Here is a 22125-nt window from a genome sequence, read left to right as displayed (position 1 = left end):
TTGAAAATCTATTGGAGCAAAGTTTTACCAGGCGTCTCTTAGCACTTTGGCTTTTTTTGTAAAACACTCAAACTAGGAAAGTAGGCTAATTACTCGTTATTGGTATTTAAGAGGATTACCTTTTATTAAGATTATATCAGTTTACTATAACTAGAAGTTTTTTTTTTTTTGAGTCGTCGCGATCCCGACCTGCGACTACTCTTGTATACATTTAGCCAGTCTTAATCATTTACTTATCTGTGATATTACATAACGTCAGCCCTTAAAAATTCAGATTGCATGATAAAAGTTGCGTCAAACGGTACGTGCTCCATATTTACTTTAAAAAAAGTCCCGCCATACGCATTAAGTTGATTCGTGATGTCGTAAACGCGATGTTGCCACTCGAAAAAACGCCATCCCGGACATGTTCTCATGAATTTTAACTTCTCAAGTCTCCCAGCATATTACACATGGCAACTGGCATCCCGATACATTATATATTGGGTTTTATGAAACGATTTTCTTGAAATGCCCGGCGGTTTTTCATTTTTCATGGAGGGGAGAAACGCATATTAAGTCGGCGGGTCCAGTTCCCGATGTAATAACGTCACAGTTTGACTAGTATAGTACTAAAGGATGCAAAAACTAATCGTTCTTTGGATGGAATCGGATTCAATTCAAATAAAAGTATTACATCAAACCGTTCAAATCTCTATTTCACAATAGTAAACTTCCCACACTGAAATCACTGCGTGGCGCGGTTTGTAATTTTATACGGGCATCTAAAGTTATGAACTGTAAAGCTGCAATACGTTCTTCAGGGCTTTCAGGAGACATACATATGGCATATATTTTTTATGAACCTATACAGTCATTTAGATTCCTCATATTTAAAAACTTCCAATAACGACCGTAATTGACCAAACGTCAAACGAATTTTATTAAATAGCAAATACCAGCGCTCTAATAATATAATTGTTTATAAGTTAAACAATTTCGCACAGTTAATTGGAATACCCAGCGTAGCCTAAAAAGGTTCCTATTGGCATCTGTCCTCGCCATCTGCGTTAGATGAGCTGCCGATGCTCATTATTGCTGATCCTGCCATTTATCGAATTAATAAAGAACAAGGGCTAAGTCCAGAATGTTCGTTTGACGTATTGAAATTAACGACGAAAACGCTTTGTGCTTGCAAGTAGTTGATGAGTCTAAAGTCACAACGTCACACACATACCTATAAAATTAGTGTCGAATTTATCATTGTCACGTCTCAAGATCGCTGACTACTCACTAATATCTATTTTTTCTTTTTTCACATATCATAAGACTTCGATTTTCCGCTATGACACTCTCTAGACATCTTTATTCCCTTTCAATGAAAGCTCGCAGTTGATCTTATTCAAATCGGCATTCTATAGACGCTCCGAACAGACTAGAATTTTTCAATTTGCCCAAGCCAAGATCATCCCTTGCGCAAACTTTATTTACAGCGAGATCAGAAAAATCCAAAGTTACCTCAAGGTAATTCCCAAACAATACTTTAGCCTCAGATTATTTATCGTGCACTCCAGCTTGACGCGCCTCCACCACAATTCACCGACGGTGCTAAAATGCTCTCCCGGTCCACCCTTACGTTTCAATTGTCATTAGCCGTTTCAAGCTATTATCGGCTTTAATTTCTGCACGTTTGAGTCGGTTTCCATCTGCTGCAGCCTGTGATTTACGACGGATCAGGAAACCTTTTCGGTTGCCGTAATCTGCTTCGACCCAATCGCAATTAATGAGGTCCCAACAGCGCGTAGTCGGTTCAGGCGGTCTTATTGCTCGTACTGGGAATACTGGACATGTTTTCAAACTGATCTTGGTTATAAATTCTTCGCTGTATCTAAGATTGTGCAATACTCGTAATTATATTATAATATGTACGTAATGGTAATTTTCACGCATCTATATATAGGTACTATAATTCATTATAGAAGCAATACGAAACACTTTGGAATAGCACTTTCCAGATTTGCTCTTGCTTCTTTTTCTGTATAACGTAATTCGTGATTGTTAGCCACCAGCCACCATAAACATTCGTAGAAAAAACTAGAAACCCTAAATCACATAAGATTATGCACATAGTTGTCTACACAACTCCACGGTTTTGAAGCAACATCACCAAGTCAAATGTCCACATTCTGATGTTAATCCACGCGATGTCACCGTTTTCATTCCACTATATATCAGTGGGACTAAGGGCTCCTCCCCGGAGATTGCCGGCAAAATGCCATACAATTTTCAAGTACTCTATTCTAACTCCGATTTTGCTACCAATATCCTTAATAATCCAAAATATTTTACTCGAAATCCCTTACAACGTAAAATAATCCAAGCTCGTTAAAATCTGACGAATTGCGGAGGCACTGTTGATTTAAAAGAATGTTTCTGTCAGGCAATTTCTGGTGTATTAATCGTTCAATCTGTATTCAATTGTTAGTATTTATAGATTCTAGCGAGTTCCAAGAGTAATCAAAACCTACGTACAGAGCCTTTTGTCTCGTGAAATTCGGATTGCAGCCGGAACCTATTTTGCCTGGGCTTTGTTCGCAACAATGTGTCTGGCTCGTCGTATATCTACCGTATCGTGATCGAGCTATACATGTGGGACGGAACTGCAACGCAGCGATGGACATCTAATTGCTCCATGCGGGGAAACGGCTCAAACTTCGATTGTGCTCAATGCTGCTGGCTGAGTTACGGTTACGAGCGGGTGCTTGTTCCTAAATAGGTCCTAAAACAGACCAATAGTATGCATTGACCACAATATAAAAAAGTAAGTGAGTTAAATTTCTGGTTGAACTCTCGAAGTGTTAGTCACCCAGGCGACATACTAATAATTAGTAAATTAATTTACTATACATATGACTCACGACAGTTTAACTTTAGTTAATGGGTAGTTAAAACAACGTTTAATATATACAAAAAAGGTATTGGTATAATACTTGTAGATAGATAATAACATGTTTTTTAAGCTTTTGCAAAGAACCTTTGTTGGATCAAGTCCTCTATGTAACTTAATAACAATATCTACCTTCCTTGAACAAGGGCAGAGGGCGGCTATAACTGTGTCCATGTAAAACCCTGACACAATAATCCCATGCCAGGCCTGAAACATCGCCCTGCTTACAAATAAACCACTAATGCATGCTGCATCGCTTTGACACCTCAAAGGGAATGTAGACAACGATATAGTTACCGAATGGCGCCTGCAAATTTTATCATTAGTCGACGAGCCAACGTGGTCATTTCGTATGCAGCAGCGCATAGGCAATGCAATCGAGCCGTCACTGTCACTAGGGACTAAGCGGGCCGCTGTAATGTATTGCGGATACAGCCCGTAAATTCCCATATTACCCCAGAGCTGCACTATCGGAAATTAGAACCTGTTAGCTACGAAGCTAATTAAGTATTCCGGTTTATCTCTGTACCTTTTTGTTGAGAGCAATTTTGACTACCTTCTCCAAAATAAGGCCATTCACCTCGCAAATATCTCCCCTTAGGTACACTTCTAAACACGGGGGAGTCAAAATAAATTTCCACCCTCACCCTAATTCGAATGAGCGCGATCCCCTTTCGATTCGCCCTATGCGTTGGCATGGCAACGGGCCCTTTGTAGGGGTTGCACCGCCGGTGTAAACATTCCAGAGGCGTTCCTGAAATGCACTTTTCGGCTACCCGTCCTCGTTATTGATGTTGCTCCCACTCCTTCCGGCATGCCGCCTGCTCGTAAATGGCTCCAAAATATTAAGTTAAGCTTGTCTATTTATCACGTTTATGGCGCTTGTATCTACGGGTAAGGTCAGGAGATGCATTTACGTTATAGCGCTGTAAATTGATATTAGAATGTTGAAACGTGCCAATATAGTTTAACGATTTTATTCGGTCGTAGATATTGGCTAAGCACTTATCAGATGATGATAATATGTATTTTTGTAGGTACAAAAACTCGTTCATTTAACAACTTAGAGATATTTGTTTATATCTATAGTGAGTACAGCACGCCGTATTACTAGTGTATTTGTAATAATGTTTTATTATTTCATCAATCGGATAATGGATGGCACGGATGTTTTAATGCCTAATTAGTAATTATGTACACTATTTTATAGTTACATACACTATTTTATCTATGCATATGTATTCAAATTTCTTTACGATACAAGTGCGAAAAATAGGAAATTCGTAACGAGTGGCGATGAATTAAAACACGACCGAAGGGAGAGCTGATTTTATACGAAACTTTTGGTATTGGTATAGGTAGTTAGTTTTAAACCAATTAAAAAAAACTGTTATACTTACAAACGAATTAAAATATAAACTGTACGACAAAAAGCGGTTAATAAAAAAAAATTACACGCATGTCACACATCCGTAGTTTTTTTTTTAATTCAGAGACAAACTAGAGTCGGGACCCGATTGCCATATCGTTCGATATCAACTAAACTAACATGTGAAATTGGTCAAATTTGTATGCAATTGACTATTCATTTCGAATAAAACGACATCCCGACTGATATTGGAATAGAGGTCAAATCAAATTGATTTTTTTTTCAGAGATCATCGAAATTTGAATGTCATTACCAAATCGATTTTGATGTAATAATGAAGCGATTACAACATTTTCACAGATACGAAATTGTTATAACAAAACAGTCTATCGTAATGTTGGCTATTATTTACGAAGGCACCGTAGAGAGTTTATGATATATGTGTAGATAAAAGTTAATATCAAATGTTGCAAATGGGCCTTTATAAGGGCTTCTATGCCTCAAGACGACAAATAGTAGTAGCGCAGTTCGATTCGCCAAAATGACAGGTATGACGTGGCCATCATTCGACTTCTTTAGAGAAAATGTACCTATTTTTTTTTGAAGCCACGTCACATCTATCACTTTCAGGATTTGTAAACGAAGTCAATATTTAAAAGCTAAACGCGAGCAATAAAATATAATGGGTTATTCCCACTAGTTAACACCAAGTTGTTACCCTGTGGTAACTACTGGTTTTTTTCCCCATCTTTACCAGTGGTAAAAATTCCCAGTAGTTACCACCGAACCGAACTAAACCGAATTGGTGGTAACTACTGGGTGCTGGGTTTTTTTTTCAGTAGTTACCACTGGTTAAAGATGGGATTTTTTCCCAGTAGTTACCACCAAAAATTTGTTAAAGTTTAAAAATAATAAAAACAGTATAAATATAGAGTACTTCAATAAATAATGATGTATCGATTAGTGTTCCAGTAAACTGCCTTAAAATGATCAAAAATAGGCGGTTTTTGACTGATTTGTTTGTTCGTTTCGTGCGTATAATTAATTCACATTACAATTTCATCCAAACGTTAATTACTCCTTGACTATTTTCGTTTTTGCCCTTGTACGGTACAAAAACTGTTTTTATCTTATTTTTTAGCACTTTTAAGGCAGTTTACTGAAACACTAATCGACTTATAATTATTTATGAAAGTACTCTATATTAATAGAATACTATTTATACTGTTTTTATTAGTATTTTACTCTAAAAAAATTTAGTAGTAACTACTGGGAAAATAAACCAACCTTTTACCAGTGGTAACTACTGGAAAAAAATGTCCTGTTTACCACCAACTCAGTTTAGTTCTGTTTGGTGGTAACTACTGGGATTTTTTTCCCATTAGTTACCACTGGTAACAACTTGGTGGTAGCTTGTGGGAATAACCAATATAATATGATTTTATATTGCACATTTATTTGAAATATTCACTTACCTAATGATTAACTGTGTCTGTTCACTTGTTCCAGGGATGCCGGTTTCCTGAAGATGGCCTCACGCACCCCGTCCCTTGAGTCGCTGCCCGGTGCCAACTCGATAGGTTCGCTGGAGCGTGGCTCCTTATCGCCCCTGACCCTCAGCGGCTCCTCGCCCCCCGCGAGCGACTCCGCTGTATGTGACCTTCGCGAGTTCGACGGTCTCGACACCACGTGCGCGATTTGCCGGGAGACATTCGTTGACCCGAAAGTACTCAACTGCTTCCACACCTTCTGCCGCGGCTGCTTGGAGCGCGAGCAGACGCACCCGGACAAAGTAACCTGCGTGACTTGCCGCGTGGACAGTCAGCTCCCGCCGGCTGGTGTACCCGGCCTGCTCACAAACCTCGTGATCGCCGCCGCTGTTGAGCAGGACGCCGATCTCCTCCCATCCGCTCGCCAGACAAACTCGCCTTCAGCCCGCTGTACCGGCTGCAAATCTAAGGAATCAGACGCCGTAGCGCGTTGCGTAGACTGCGCCAATTTCCTGTGCCCAAACTGCGTTATGGCGCACCAATTCATGCACTGCTTCGAAGGCCACCGCGTGCTGGCGTTCACCGATCTGAAGGATGACAAGGGCATGCTAGGATCTACGCTCACGACGAGCGGGGATAAAACCGCATTTTGCCCGCGACACAAGAATGATATTCTCAAATACTTCTGCCGCACATGCTCAGTGCCAGTGTGCAAGGAGTGCACCATTATCGAGCACCCCGCCGCGTTGCACGACTATGAGCACTTGTCCGACGCTGGGCCTAAACAACTAGAGCTCATGCAAGCCGCCGTCAACGAAGCCAAGACCCGCGCCACGGAGATCAGGCATGTCGTCAAGACTGTCGAACACGCTGCTGGCAAACTACAAGTCCAGTACCACAAAGCTCAAAACGAAATTAATGATACGTTCCAATTCTACCGTTCTATGCTAGAAGAGCGCAAACAGGAACTGCTTAAAGAACTTGAAAGCGTATTCTCAACGAAACAGATCGCGTTGACGGTTGTAGGCCAGAAAGCTCAAGAGACTGTTGACAAAATTTATCAAACTTGCGACTTCGTAGAGCGGCTAACCAAATGCGCCAATTTAGCTGAAATATTAATGTTCAGGAAGTTATTAGATAATAAACTGCAGACCTTGATGCAAACGAACCCAGAACAAAGCATGCAAACAGCATCTGAACTCGAATTTGTGTCGAACTATCAGGCAATACAAGTTGGAGTACGAAACACATTTGGATATGTCCGCTCGAACCCCGAAAATGTAGGGCCCACCAAGCAACCGCCTATTGCCCGTCCTACAAACGGCTCACTTTTGAATGGAGGCTCATCCTCTAGCAGCAGTAGCGTCAATGGAAGTTCCGGAAGCTTAAACGGTGGTATTCACCTCCCGACTGGACTCAACGGCGTTTTAGACCGTCCTTACAGCAATGGCCTACTTGGACCCACCAGCCAGTCCACGTCACCGTTCGAATCCAACATCATCTCCAAGAGATTTAACAATGGCGCGAGTCTTGGACCATTCTCTACCGCTATTGGAGATATGAACTTGAATGGAATTAATCCGTATGAAAAATGGTCAAATGGTGGATGCGATTCGCTCTTTCCTCCCACCAATAATGACCCTTACTCACTCACCACTGCCGCACACAATGATCCTATACTAGATCTGACAAACAAGTTAATTTCTACTGCCATTTTCCCACCGAAATCTCAAATTAAACGGCAAAAGATGATCTATCACTGCAAATTCGGAGAGTTCGGAGTTATGGAGGGCCAGTTCACGGAGCCCAGTGGCGTCGCTGTCAACGCTCAAAACGACATCATCGTCGCCGACACCAACAACCATCGCATTCAGATATTCGACAAGGAAGGCCGCTTTAAATTCCAATTTGGAGAATGTGGCAAACGCGATGGGCAACTGTTATACCCTAACAGAGTTGCCGTGGTGCGTACATCTGGCGACATTATTGTTACCGAGAGGTCCCCCACACACCAAATACAGATTTACAACCAGTACGGCCAATTTGTGCGTAAATTTGGCGCCAACATTCTGCAGCACCCTCGCGGCGTGACCGTCGACAACAAAGGTCGTATTGTGGTCGTAGAATGCAAAGTAATGCGCGTCATAATCTTTGATCAAGTGGGCAACGTGCTCCAGAAATTCGGCTGCTCCAAGCATTTAGAGTTTCCCAACGGTGTAGTAGTCAATGACAAGCAGGAAATATTCATTAGCGACAACCGCGCGCATTGTGTCAAGGTGTTCAACTACGAGGGGATCTATCTGCGCCAGATAGGAGGCGAAGGTGTGACTAACTACCCGATAGGTGTAGGAATTAACGCCGCTGGCGAAATTCTTATCGCAGACAATCACAACAACTTTAACTTGACGATCTTTACTCAGGACGGGCAACTGGTGTCTGCTCTTGAAAGCAAGGTGAAGCACGCGCAGTGCTTCGATGTGGCGTTGATGGACGACGGCTCCGTCGTTCTCGCCAGCAAGGACTACCGGCTCTATATCTATCGCTACGTGCAAGTGCCGCCTATAGGCATGTGAGCCCCCCGCTCTGATCACATCAGATCGGATTGACCGATGAACTATAAGCCAAAAAACCATTTGTTGAATCGCAAATAACTTGCAAGTGAACGGATCGGCCAGATGTGTCAATTTTTGAATAGTTGCATGTGACAATTTTAATGTGAATTAATGGTACTTGATAGTTTTTGTAAGTGCAAGTGTTGCGGCTGTCTCGATGTGATCAATTCAACTAACGATGGGAATTCTTAAAATAGTTTTTGGCATAAAATCTCTATGTATTATTTCGGAACTGTAATGAGATTAGTCATAGTATTGACATTGTTATTCGAGTACCTATTTAAAGGATGGAGATTATTCCGTTGAATCGATCCAAGCATAACGAACGGTGTTCTCGACCCTATCATTTTTTGATCTATTGAATAATATTTTTTCATATCCCAAATCGTTAAATTAGGGATGAATATTAAGGGCATTTGTATTATTTAGCCCATTTGTTGGACCAATATTTTAACTATTATTACTTAACAAATTGTTAGGCGTTAAGCGTGTGATTTTATCGTAATAAGAGAGCATCGAGCGGTATTGTTGTTAGTTGTAAGATATTCTTCGGCACAATGGCACTTCCTGTTTTTGATTAGCACTTATTCTGTGTCGATGGAAATATGATTATGAAACTAAGTAAGAAGTTGTTACATTATTATTAGGTAAGTGTTAAATTGATTGAGCTAATGTGGACAATCATTAGTTACTACCCTCTTGATGTAGTTACAAAATTTAGGGAAAGTGATGGTAGGGGTTTTATCAATGACAAAGTTGACTGCGGCGTTCCTTGGACACTACGATAACTCGAGCAATGCTACAGGTCCTTTCCTTATGTCGTTCTATGTTGAACGGAAAGTTTTGATGCCACAAAACTGTGACTGATCGAAAATGTTTTATAGACCTCAGCTCAGTTCCGAATTAGATACGCCACTCCTCTTCCAACATGAACCATGAGTATTATAAAGCATTTTAGATTATGATGTTAATAAGTTATGAATGAAATGGCTGTAGTTTCTTTATATTTGTTGGAAGACTTCTGTCCCGACCGATGTCAGTACCGCCTAGTCACTGAGAGCCCACGGACCTGAAATTCATGTTTTCGTTGTTTTAAAGATAAGTAACATTTGGTTGATAATAATATTGTTCGTTTTTATACAAATCTAGTAATTGAATATGTTTTTAGTAATTGGACATGGTAGTAACTAGTAGAGCACTTTAGAAAATGGTCGTCTCGCTAGACTTTTTAATAATTATAATTTTTGAGATTTCGATACGCGTGTAACTAGCGTTTTACTACTTACTGGAGTATTATAGCTCACTCGGTATACAATTTGTTATTCTGGTAAGATATTTTTTTATGTGGAAACAACTTTATTTTTGTAGCAGTAGTATTATACGGTGCATGTGTAACGTTTACTTTTTTGTATTTTATGAATATTATACTATTATTTTTTACTTCATTACCGTGTGTGAGTGTGTTAGCAGAATTATTTTAGTTTGATTTTAATAATTTTGGTTTTCTTAGTGAATAATCGTTTTTAGTTATTTTTAATCGCTGAATCTATGACAAGTGAAGAGATCTGATTCGATCCGTCTATTACGGTCGGGGATCTATTTCTTAATTTTTGATCTGCATTAGTATATTGCTTAGGTTATGATGAGTTCGGTGATATTCCAATGTTCTAAAGTTAATCTGTTTAATGATTGAAGGCGCGTCGCGAGGGCTTGGGTCGTGGCCTCGCCTACCTGCAACACATGTGCCATACAACTTTGTTGTGATTTAATAAATAATATTTAGTATCGTTTGTAAATATGTACCATACAACTTTGACTACGGAATCTAATTATAAGCCTCCGATGAACTCGATCGTACATCTTACTCGTTAGTGCAATTGTGTTTCGATTATTTTATGAACTAAGAGTATTTAGTCTCTACATTTGGAAAGCATTTTAATTCATTTTATCGTTTGCACACTTGCACTATCGTTAGCATTCTGAAACAGCAGATTTTCTTTATGCTTATTTTTTTTTCAAAAATTGCGACCCACGCACTTATTGCCAATCACGACGCGTCTTCGATTCAATAGTAAAATTTCGTTTTTAAATTTGGATACTCACTAGATTAGGTGAAGTAGAATTTATTTTCAGATCTCTAGAGTCGAAATTTCAGTGATGAGTCACCAATGATTTAATGTAGGCTGCCCTGTTCCTAGTAAATTATTACCATTCCTAAGATCGGACGTTAATATTGTATTTCACTTAATCTACTGAATCGAGTAAAGTTTGAGTGAAGGTCTATTGATTGTGATTTTAGCTACCGTAACCTGCTTCATCTCACTCCATTTTGATGAATTGTTCCAACATACTTCATTTCATTCCAACGTGTCATCTGATAAAATCTATAGTTGCTTTACCAATCCTGACCGATTATTTTAGTTTATAATAATATGCACAATTCCTCTAAATGAACTGAGGTTACGCTAAACAAGGTGAATACAATCATTTAGACTTTGCAAAAATTTCATTCGTAAAAATTACGCCATCATTGTACCTATACAAAAAAAAATCCGATCCATCTACATCATGAAATCCTGTCGTAATGTTTACGAATGACTTCAGTAACTACATACGCTTCTACTTAATTGAAATCGTTACAACGTATTATATTTATATTAAGTATAGCATAGTATCAAAATTTTATCGTAAGATTTGCAAATTATGACAACTACACCTACACCTTCAATGTAAAGCAGTGTAATCCTTTCGAACATTTTCTTTTTTAATTATGACGGTAATGAGTTAGTTATTTTATTTTTAACCCGATATGGTATTTTAAGTTACATCCCTATTGATTTATTATTACAAATTTCGTTCACATTTAACTTTTTTGTGTTTTTGCATAATATAAGTTAAAAAAAATGATTTTCTGTACGAAAAACATTTCATTCTTAAAATTGCATTTCTAAAGCTTGAGGACTGATTAAAATTTGAAATATGTTTTGTCTTTAAATATATTTTGTCGATGTTTGTTGTTATAATTATTATATTTTTTTAATTATTTGTATAAACAATTGTTCTTTAAATTAATGTACATCGTTTTGTTTTGAATTATTTTTGTTGTATAATTGCTTTTTTAATAATACCAATTCATTGCAGTTTTAATGTGTGTTTTATTTTGATTTTGCCCGAGTAGTGCTTCAGTAGTGCTCCTGTCCTCGGCCGCAGCTACTTTAGCTGTAGCTAAATTAGCTGCGACTGATTAGAAAAATGCGTGTTTGTGCTAATCAATCTACTTTCCTGCTATTTCATTAAAAAAAAACTTTTACCCTAGATGCTCTTCCGTTGCTTTATAATATTAAATACCACAAGTGTCTCGAAATACAATAAACACCTATAAATAATATCTACCCTGCCTAACCTCTTACACTACAACAATATTTGAATTACTGCACCTCAACTACAGCATACCGACTTTCGTCACTTACACCAATATTTCTGACGAGATACTGTTTTAATAGTTTAGCGTCAAATCGATTTTTTAGCACAAACTTTTTGGTTTATTTTACAAAACTCTTCATACTTTTCATAATATTTATGTGGTCTAAGACCTTAATGACATAAAAAAATATTTTTTCGAGTTTTGTAAAATTGAACCAGATGGTGTGGTGGTAGGACCGTGTGCGTGTGTTTGTTTGATCGTGTGTGTGCATTCGATAAGTATTACTTTCAAACAGTTGGTGTTGGGGAACAAGCGTTGGCATGAGATTCGTAAGTATTGCTTTAGTATTAGGTACCTACGTTACACAATTATTTAGATCTTTTACAAAGCGGCTAAAGTGCTGCAAGTCGAAATAAATACAAACTATTGCGTCTTACGAATATTTTTCATTAAAACTGATGAAAGTGTTTCATATGACATGTACCTATTTATACTTCTTGTTTATTAAGCAATGCATCTTGACAATAAAAAATAAAAGCAATTATGCAATTGTTTGTCATTTGAAAACCATATGGCGTTCATGAATTTGTATTTATTTTACGTTGCGTCTAAGTCATGACTTGACACAATGGCCCAAAGTCATTCCAGCTTTAGATACCTTTAGAGCACAAATTTAAGTAGATATTTTAAATTTTATAGCCAAACAACATTATTTTTTCTTGTATTCGAAACGAAGTCAGCAGCACTGTCTTTATTGGACAGCGGGAGTCCAAACTAAATTAACAGTTATAATCACGTGACTTTCTCCTCTTCTTTCTCTATCCACATAGAAAAATCTAACACGCGAGAAAGGCAGAACGACGGGACTCACGTGCATGCTTTACTTACTTTTGTCAGTACTAGAGCATAGTTTCCTGTAGTACCTATTTAGTCACTTACTAGTTTTTTTTTATTTAAATTTCTATTAAAATTGGCAAACTAAATAATACGATTGGGTAGATGTATCCAAAAGAGCGTGACTGATGATATTCAAACTAAACACGTTGTTACGATTGCTATATTCTTTATCCTTTTGTATTTAGCGTAGACGCATATGTATCTAATTCATCACAGTCCCAATGTATTATTGGCTACATATTTAGTTCGTCAATTTTAACAAGCTTATCAGTGAATTGGGCGGTACGACATAAGAACAACAGAACTCAAGTAAAAAATACATATTCTTATGATTATAGGCTATAATCTTCGTGATAAGAACTATTTGTACTACTTAACATAAGTCTAAACTTTGTAACCCGAATAAGCTTTACTTTTCCACTTACTAGACATACCTGATTTGGATTCTTGGATGCCCTGCAGCACCTGCTTTTGAATGAAAAGCGCTAACCAAAACCACTATTTCCAAGTCAATTACTATAGGGAACATTTTACTACTAACTTTAGCACCTATTAGATAAACGTAAGCACTAACTAGGCTTACTCAATTGTTTATAATTTTATACTCAGCAGTTTTCTTAAGGTTAAAATTTAAGATACAATAAAACTATTATTTGGTCCAGTTAATTTTTCATTAAGCCATATGGTATATGTTTCTTAAATAATCTAGTTAGTTAGTTTAGTTATCTGTAAAAATATCACATTCATTACAATCATTTGTAACATTTATTGCACTAATATTACAAGGTAAATCAACTCTACTGCTTTTAACTTTCAAATTTCCTAAATACAATTTAACCGCTTTGATTATAGTCATGAATCTAAAATGCATTAAAAATTTCCAAGTCTTCGTACTCATTGATGAAATTTCAAGCTTAGGTATAGCTACTTCGTCCCATCATCACCCAGAAAATTTATTTCTAATATCAACATCACGATTGCCAGGAAGTGTATAGAAAATAATGTAAATATGTTAGATTATGTCATTCTTAGGATTAGTGGTAGCGTAAGGGAGCCGGGCACAGAACAAGAGTAAAGGTAAACAGCGGAATGGAGGAAGCAAAGAATTAAAGTGTGTATTTTTTTATGAATTACGAGTCAACGATAGGTCGCTATTAATAAGATGTTATTTAGGATTGTTGTTAGGGACATACTTTAGCGAGCCATTGAATTTGTTGTTGGGGCGACAGTTCGACCTCGAGGTTCGAATAAGGGTCTACCATAACCATATCCGTAGGCGTATACTCTTAACATTGTTTGGAATCGATACTTTTGTGGCAGTTAATAAATACACCTGTTAATGTATTCATCAAGGTAGAAATATTGTAGCAATGTTAGCATGTCAGATTGTATGTGGTTGACGGTTTGGTCATTATTATATTACGTAGAGCGTCGTTGAATTTGATAGAACTTAACGGTACGTTGATATGTATTATGCAAAGTTTGTAAATATCATTGTCGCTTCTACTGTCGCGTACTCTCGTATGCGCAAGCTCAGGAATTGCATTCATTTTCTTATTAAATTGTCATTGTATTTGAATAATTGTAATATTTAAACACCGCTTTATGGAATATTGTGATTTATAATACGGCGGTGTTGTATCATTGTTAAATTCCATTTCGCTAATTGAATATTTTAGTGAATTGCACAGAACGTTGGTATTTCACTTGATTTTTGGAGTATTTTTTCTTGAAAGAATGTATTCAATGATTTTACTAAAATTGATGACTGACGTTGTTTTAAAGTGAATGAAAGTAAATTCATTTAAAAGGTGCAGGGCGAGGACGTGGCCGTGGACGGTCCCAACAGGCAAAGTATAGTGTCCGTGGCCCTCCTCGCCCGGACACTCATGTCAAAAATGTGATTGTTGTAAGTTAAGGAGAAATTTACAAAGCACACACGAGCACAAACCATCCATCCTCAGAGAAAACTACGCTGTTTTAACTCGCGTTTGAATTTTATGATACATTTTATTGTAAAAAATATTTTACTATCGCTTAAGTTAGTTGAAACGTTTGCATATAATAGTATTTATTTTCTCAAGAGGAAAGAAATTTTTTTAGTGGCAAAGTTTTGAGAGTTCGTGGATAATATGATATGGATTCTACCATGATATTGATAGTATATTTAAATATAGGCGTACATTTTATGGTTCTATGCGTTTCGTTGCTCCTTCATCTGCCATAGAGATCGATGATGACAGATAGTATAGTTGTCGGATGTCACATTCTCCAGAACATAAGAGACGGTCAATGGAAATGGTCACCATCGATTTCGATGTTTTTATGACGTGTTAGATATATTTACTACTATTGTAAGATGTGTGATTTTAGTTAAGAAATAATAATTTTTGTACTGGAAAGATTCCAAATGAAACTGCATAGAAAAATTATGGTGTAGCTAATGACATATCAAGTAATGTTTTATTATTAATCGAATGGAGTGAGGATGGGTACGTGAACGGTTAGTGAAGTATTTACGAGAAATTGAAGTTTTTGTTTGATATTATTATGGACAATACTACTCAGTTTTGGATTACGCATGTTAAAATAATAAAAGGTTTAATAGGAAATAGTCCCCTCCGTCGGGACGCACATATCTTCCACTTAGTGGTGACATTTGAAAATTTAAAGGAACTAATAGCACAAGATACCGTTTTCGTTAAGGAATGATGAGACGTTTGGACGAGGCGAGCAAGGATTTTGGAATCTTTCTTAACGGAGCTAGTCGCCAAAGATAACTGCTTTTAGATAATTAAATGTAATTGTGTATGCACGTAAGTTTTAACCTAAATTAGTTATATGATGCTTAAATTGTCCACACACAAATCGATTTTACACATTTAATTAATGCCATCCTGCCAGTTGTAAGGAGAACACAATGCTTATGATGACTAAAGTAAATTATATCCTACTTAGTGTATGGAGTAGTGTGTATTTTTAGATATCGCATTGTCTATGTTAGTTTAGTGAATAAGGCACATCTTGAGCTTCGAACCGTGTGAGTCTGGCACCAATATTTTTTATGGACCTAGTAATAGCAGTATCTTCAAGCCATGCTTCCCCGGTAATGTAGTCGGAATACCCTTAAGAAGCAAGCGCTCGGTTTTAACTTTTCCACGAGAAAAGTGCTTTTGCACTACTTAATTTTAAATGTAACACGCGATTTCGCTTCATACTCGAATCAGACTTGCTAATCAGAGCAACGTATGGTTATATATCGCATGCACTGCACTGCACTGAACACTGTAAATAAGGCCAGTCATTAGTATTTAATGACATCTAATAACTTAAATGTTAAATCCAGTCTTAACTTTAATCTACTGAAACACCATTTTGCGCCGTGGCCTTAAATACGAAGGAATGTGTTATCCTTTTATTAAAAAGACATTTGAATTTTGTACAGATTAAAAAATCACATTTCAATATGAAGCATTATCAAACTGTTTATTGTAAGTGCTATATCTTAACTTGTATGGTACCCCTCGTCTAGGCTAGATGTTGGTAGAGTAGGGTCGCTATATCTACGTCCTATGTCTTAACTTAATGATAATTGTTGATTTCAATATTTCGATTCGTGCATATCCCCATTTAACACGTTTGATAACTTGTTACCTACTCATTAGTTACTTTGAGACTGTTCAAGATGTACTCTATCGAGTTTTCTCTAAGGGAAAGGGCTGTTTCAGCAGATATTTTTGATACTTTGAGGATAATCGAAGGGAAACAATCGCGAATTGTAGATAAAGGATTGTTGGGGGTACTTCGGTCGGCCGGAGGGTGGGGGGGGGGTACGGGAGGGGAGGGCAGTCTGCGCCGGCGACTGTTACTTCACATCTATACATTGTAAGCGTGAAATGTTACTGTAACGAAAAAACAATGTTGTTCTAATAAGATATGCGATGGTTTTCGCTGATAACTTGTTGTTTTTCATAGGTATTCATAAAATTTCCTTTATTTTTTGTACTCTTTAGTAATAAGATTAATATTAAAATGAAAACTATTCAATGTTGATTACTCTAAAACCAATAATGTATGTGTTAAGTATGGTGTAAACTAGTTTCCCCGAGAGCCTTACTAGTGGAGAAGAAGCCTTTTCCTTAGACAGTTAAAATTTCCCTTTCCCATTTTATTGTAGTGATGTACGGTGGTGTGGCAGCGAGTATCTACGCAGGCCATTTAGCATAATCAGACAGACAGATCGTCTACACTAATATTACCTACTTTTTATACTTATCTCCCTCAATAGTTCTTGACACACTTCCACTATTTATATAAACGTACCACACAACCTCACCTCAAATTCCGAAGTTATAGTTCTGGCCTAGCAATGGTTTAAGGTATGTTTAAGGGTTCATCATTTCTTAGTTAGATGGTATGACTCAATTTTAAGACTGATCACAGAAAAAAGTGAAAAAAAAAGAAAAATCCTGGACAATTGTTTTTATCGGTTAGGTAACCTTCAGTTTGCTTCGATACTGGGGTAGTCTACAAGCCGAAGGGGTAGTCTACAAGCCGAAGGGGTAGGTATTGAATTGATTGATTAGCCAAATTGGTATGAGGTCTGCTGGTGGACTACCTGAGTGGTGTTACATTATCTATATTCATCTTCTGTCGACTTCTCTGTCTCCTGTTAAGACGATGAATCTAAGCGATAAAAGATGGGATAAATCCGCGGTAAGGATAATGATAACATTGATAACTGTACACAGACAACTGATTGTCATTGCCGTTCGGAGTCCAAGAATATTTTGCGGCAATCAGCTGAGACGCCACAAATGCATCTAAACAATTATTTAGTGACAGTCACCAGTATGTTCTTTGATTCCGTATGTGTGATTACAGTTGCCTATGCTGCAGCAAAGTCAACCGTTAGATCTACGGGATATTGAACAAAAATACTATTTGTTGCCAAAGTGTTGTTAGGGATACATGTAGTTATAAAAAACGGTTGTCACATGCATAATTAAGATGTTCTTGGGTGGTTTGAAATTAAGGAGAGAAGTTGAAAAATATTTCCAATGATATATTTTTTCATAATGAACTTGAATGCTAATCGGTACATTAAGGTTTATAACTGTGTAGGAATTTAAACTTAACGTGTGGTATTCATCATTGCCACGGATCACTCTTGCTTCTTTAATTTTACCCTGCATCAGCTAGCATTTGGTCAGTTCTCAGTGACTGGAAATACAAAGCAGTTTGATCGTGGCAAATGATTTAGTTGTTAGTGTTCATGTTTTAGATCGTATCGACAGTCCTCGAACCGACTTACCTACTACACTCCGCCTATTAATGCACATCCATGTATACCCACCTCACGGTTCCTTTCCGCACTTCTGTTATACGCACCCATGTTATCCCTTCTGAGTGATTTTTTATTTGTTGGATTCGGATTTCTGACTTCTGCTGTTTGTCTAGATCTTCGTCATAGGCTTGCAAAAACAGCTCAATATTCAACTGTTGTTATGTTTCTTGAATCTTGTGAAATAGGCACCGAGAGATATTATGAAAAAGAGAAGATAAATTATTGTGCCGGAATTATATAAGCATTTATCAGAATATTTTCTATTCATTCTAATACGAGTACATAATATGATATTTTTGTCGAAATAAACGAGTCACTTTGGAATGTTAAAACAGAACAAATTTTAATACCACATAATACCAAATAATTTAACAGAATACATGAATAGTCTTCCTCTATTGTTGAATATTGTGAAGACTGTTTCCAAATCGCGTGATAGAAATGCAGAAGTCACAATCTTTTTAAATTCTGTAGGAAATAATATTTATTTGTATTTTTGCTTACACGAAGCTAGTCAACTTCAGATTAGGTTAGCTACTAAGTTACTTCTTAGTTTCACGAGTTACGTTGGATAAGTTTCGTGGTTCTTTTAATTTCGTTTCACGGAGTCTTCGAGATGCTACTTTTTGCTCTAGTCACTGTCGGCGCTGCCGCCAGTTATTTATTTTACCTCGTTGTTTGGTTTCCATTCTGATACTCGTTTCCGAAACATGTGTAATTTATCGACGGAAAATTTGTAGAATCTGTGTTAGTTGATGGTTGTCGAATATAGCCGAGTGTTTTGTTTATAACCAAGGTTACGGAGAAAGTCTTCGTAAAATAATGTTCAACGACTTAATGATGCGTTTTTCATCATCCCTTGTTTTTCGTGTGAACCAGCGAGTTTGTGTTTTTGATAATTTTATTATGTTCATATTTAAGATCGACTGTGTGTATCTACTGATTTGTTTCTAATATTATAACCGAAAAAGTTGTCAAAGTCTTAAGTTTTCCAATTAATATTTATAATCTGAACATTCCAATTTTTAAGGGTTTTAAAAATAATAAGACTTTGTTATTGGTTGATTTGTCTTCGTATGCGAACTGTGTGGGATGAACAACTTTCTACTAATTATAATGATTCATAGATTGTTTATAATGTATCCATGGATCATCAGGCGCATTGGTGGGCCGCGTTTACATTCGCGCCAAGTGAGTATCGTCATCTCCTTCTCTCTACCCTGAAATAACAGAGACAAATGTTTTACACTAGTTCGGCGCGGATGACTCGCGCCTTCAAATACTCATACATACATACTTGTTATTCAGGTCATAATTAAGTTAGCTCTTATAGTACGGTCGCCAAGCCGCTCAGAGGCCAGATTTAATTGACTCAGCTCGGCCTTACCCACAACCGGTATCAATGTGTTCGGACAGTTCTCCTGATCACCGTACATGCGGTAGTAAAGCGGAAAAATGGTGGAGGGGATAGTAATGACGTCACAAAGATGGCGGCCGGACCTATTCTTTTTGGCGGTGTATCTCGAAAACCACTTAACCGATTTTAATCATAGAGGTGTCAAATAATAGCTTATATTATGGAGATTATTTCCTTTTCTACAAACATTTACGTGAAACCTATAGGAAAAAAAATAATCACAAAAAACAGTTTTTTTATAAAATTATTATTTTTTATTTTGTAAAAATCTCCGTAAATATTAGCATTTCGCAAATTTTGTTTAATATAAAACATATTGCTTCATTATCAAGGAATATAATGAGCCTTAAAACATACAGATCGAGTAATAAACAATGAAGCTACACTCATTTATTTGCGCATGGGTAACGATAACTGGCTTTTACCGGTCGAAACTGTGGTGACTGTTACGATACGTATTGAATGGAATTTATAGAGTATCGGTTTTAATTACTGAAATTATAATTAAAATTATAAAAACCAGACACAATAATGTTACCTTACTTCGACGTTTAGTCTCTTTTTTCGTCTTAATCATAGGTAGGTACATATTTCTTTTTACTTAAAAATTTTATACAGGGTGAACTTTTAACCACCAGTCATACTCTGCGCAGCGACTTTATAGGTCATACTTAACAACTTTTACTATGGGACCAATTCCGAAATCGCGAAAAAAATTTTGACTGTCCCATATAAAGGTGCGACCAACTTTACCAGACCAACACTTTTCCAAACTGAGCTACAGCTGTCCGATGAAGTTAAGTACTTAGGACTAACTCTCGACAATAAACTCAATTGGAACAACCACATCAACAAACGGATAGACAAGGCGGGAGTTGTCTTCTGGCAGTGCAGAAGGATGATTGGTAAGAGGTGGGGACTCAACCCGAAAATTACCCTCTGGCTCTATAAGACGATAATCCGCCCCTTACTCTGTTACGGTGCTCTGGTTTGGTGGCCAAGAACAAACCTAGGCAACGTACGAGACAAACTACAAAGACTTCAAAGGCTCGCATGCGCGGCCACCACTGGCTGCACGAGGTCTACCCCGACTGCAGCCATGGAGGTCATGCTAAACCTTCCACCGCTGCACCTACACATACAGCAAGAGGCCAGTCTCTCAGCGGTAAGGTTGCGAACCCTCAAGATATGGTCTAACATCACAGGAGCTCTTCACACAAAATGCCTGGAAAAGGTGTATGACGAATTTCCAGTGCTTAGGTCAGGCACGGACCGGATTCACAAACAAGCTATCTTCGATAAAAGGTACAAAATACAGTTATATGAGGACGACAATCATGAAGGACTCAATCCCCGGGAGCTGAGAATCTTCACTGATGGGTCCAAAACAGACAGCGGATCGGGCTCTGGAACCTTCTCAGAAGACCTGAACATGTCGATCACCACTCCGCTAGGAGCCCATAACTCGGTATTCCAAGCTGAGTGCATGGGCATCATAAACGCGGCGGCTGCCATCACTGCAAGGAAGGTAGTAGGATCCTCCATCCGCATACTCTCCGACAGTAGAGCAGTCTTAATGGCTCTAAATAGCCATATAGTTACATCCAAACTTATACACGAATGCCACGAACGACTAATGGAGGTATGTCATAATAACAAGATCACCCTACAATGGATCAAGGGACACAGTGGATCCCGAGGTAACGATGCTGCGGACGAGCTTGCCAGGCAAGGATCGAATGCGGGGGCGATTGGTCCGGAACCGATTCTTCCGATACCATTTAGCAAGGTACGCTCAATGCTGCTGGCACGTACAGGGAAACTACACACAGAACACTGGCTGAACCAGACTGGATGCAGACAGGCAAAAGAAGCCATGCCTGGCATCAACGGAAAACTCACAAGGGCGCTCCTGCAACTAGGGAAAGTCCGACTGAGTATGGTAACCAGTGTCATAACAGGTCATGGACTATTTAACAAACATCTTTTCACAACAGGTGTCACAGACAGTCCCCTGTGCCGAGGTTGCATGGAGACAGAAGAAACAGCCTCTCACGTGGTGCTGGAATGCAGCGGAGTGACTCCATACAGGGCTAAACATCTCGGATCTCCGAGAGACCTCCCCGAGGTCCTACTCAACATCAAAGGTTTGATAGGATTCCTCGAGGAGCTGGGCTGGCAGGACTAGCCCACCCCCAACATATCACGCAAAATAGGCGCAAGTCGTCGAGTTGCGGAAAAATCGCCCGAATACAATACAATACAATACAAGGTGCGACCAGACCGCAGCTTAAAAAACGGTCACGATACGGAATCGCAGTGACGCGTCGTATGCGTACCGTTTTTGACGCATGCTCCCCACACCGCTGTTTAAAAAACGGTGACGGTACGGAATCGCAGTGACGTGCTTCACGCGAATCTTTTTTGTTCGCAAAACAGTTGCGTCTTTTACGTCACCGGTACGGTATCTGCCATAAGATCTCCGTGTAATATTTTTTGCGATTTTTACGCAGTTCAATTTACGGTGCGTCAGCTTATTTTAAGCAGCGGTGTGGCGAGCATGCGTCATGGACCCGGGTACGTCCTTAAACTACGTCCAAAAGAGAGGTATGGGCATTGTGAATGTCATCTCGCTTTGTGTGG

At 38.2% G+C, this 22125-nt stretch overlaps 1 protein-coding gene across 7 annotated transcripts in view; it reads left to right on the top strand.

Annotated features, from left to right (window-relative positions):
- LOC133524884 (brain tumor protein) overlaps positions 1-11544 on the top strand; it is a 518368-nt gene extending 506824 nt beyond the window's left edge. For all 7 annotated transcript variants that reach the window (XM_061861033.1, XM_061861028.1, XM_061861029.1 and 4 more), the window contains one exon: positions 5805-11544. In XM_061861033.1, the coding sequence (XP_061717017.1) occupies positions 5824-8358 (2535 nt within the window). In that variant the 5' untranslated portion in view covers positions 5805-5823 and the 3' untranslated portion in view covers positions 8359-11544. The remainder of the gene's footprint in view (positions 1-5804) is intronic.
- Positions 11545-22125: the final 10581 nt, after the last annotated feature.

Source organism: Cydia pomonella, chromosome 14 (assembly GCF_033807575.1).
Source record: "Cydia pomonella isolate Wapato2018A chromosome 14, ilCydPomo1, whole genome shotgun sequence".
Taxonomy (NCBI): domain Eukaryota; kingdom Metazoa; phylum Arthropoda; class Insecta; order Lepidoptera; family Tortricidae; genus Cydia; species Cydia pomonella.
Note: the sequence above shows the minus strand (reverse complement) of the source record. Positions and strands in the feature narration are given on the sequence as shown.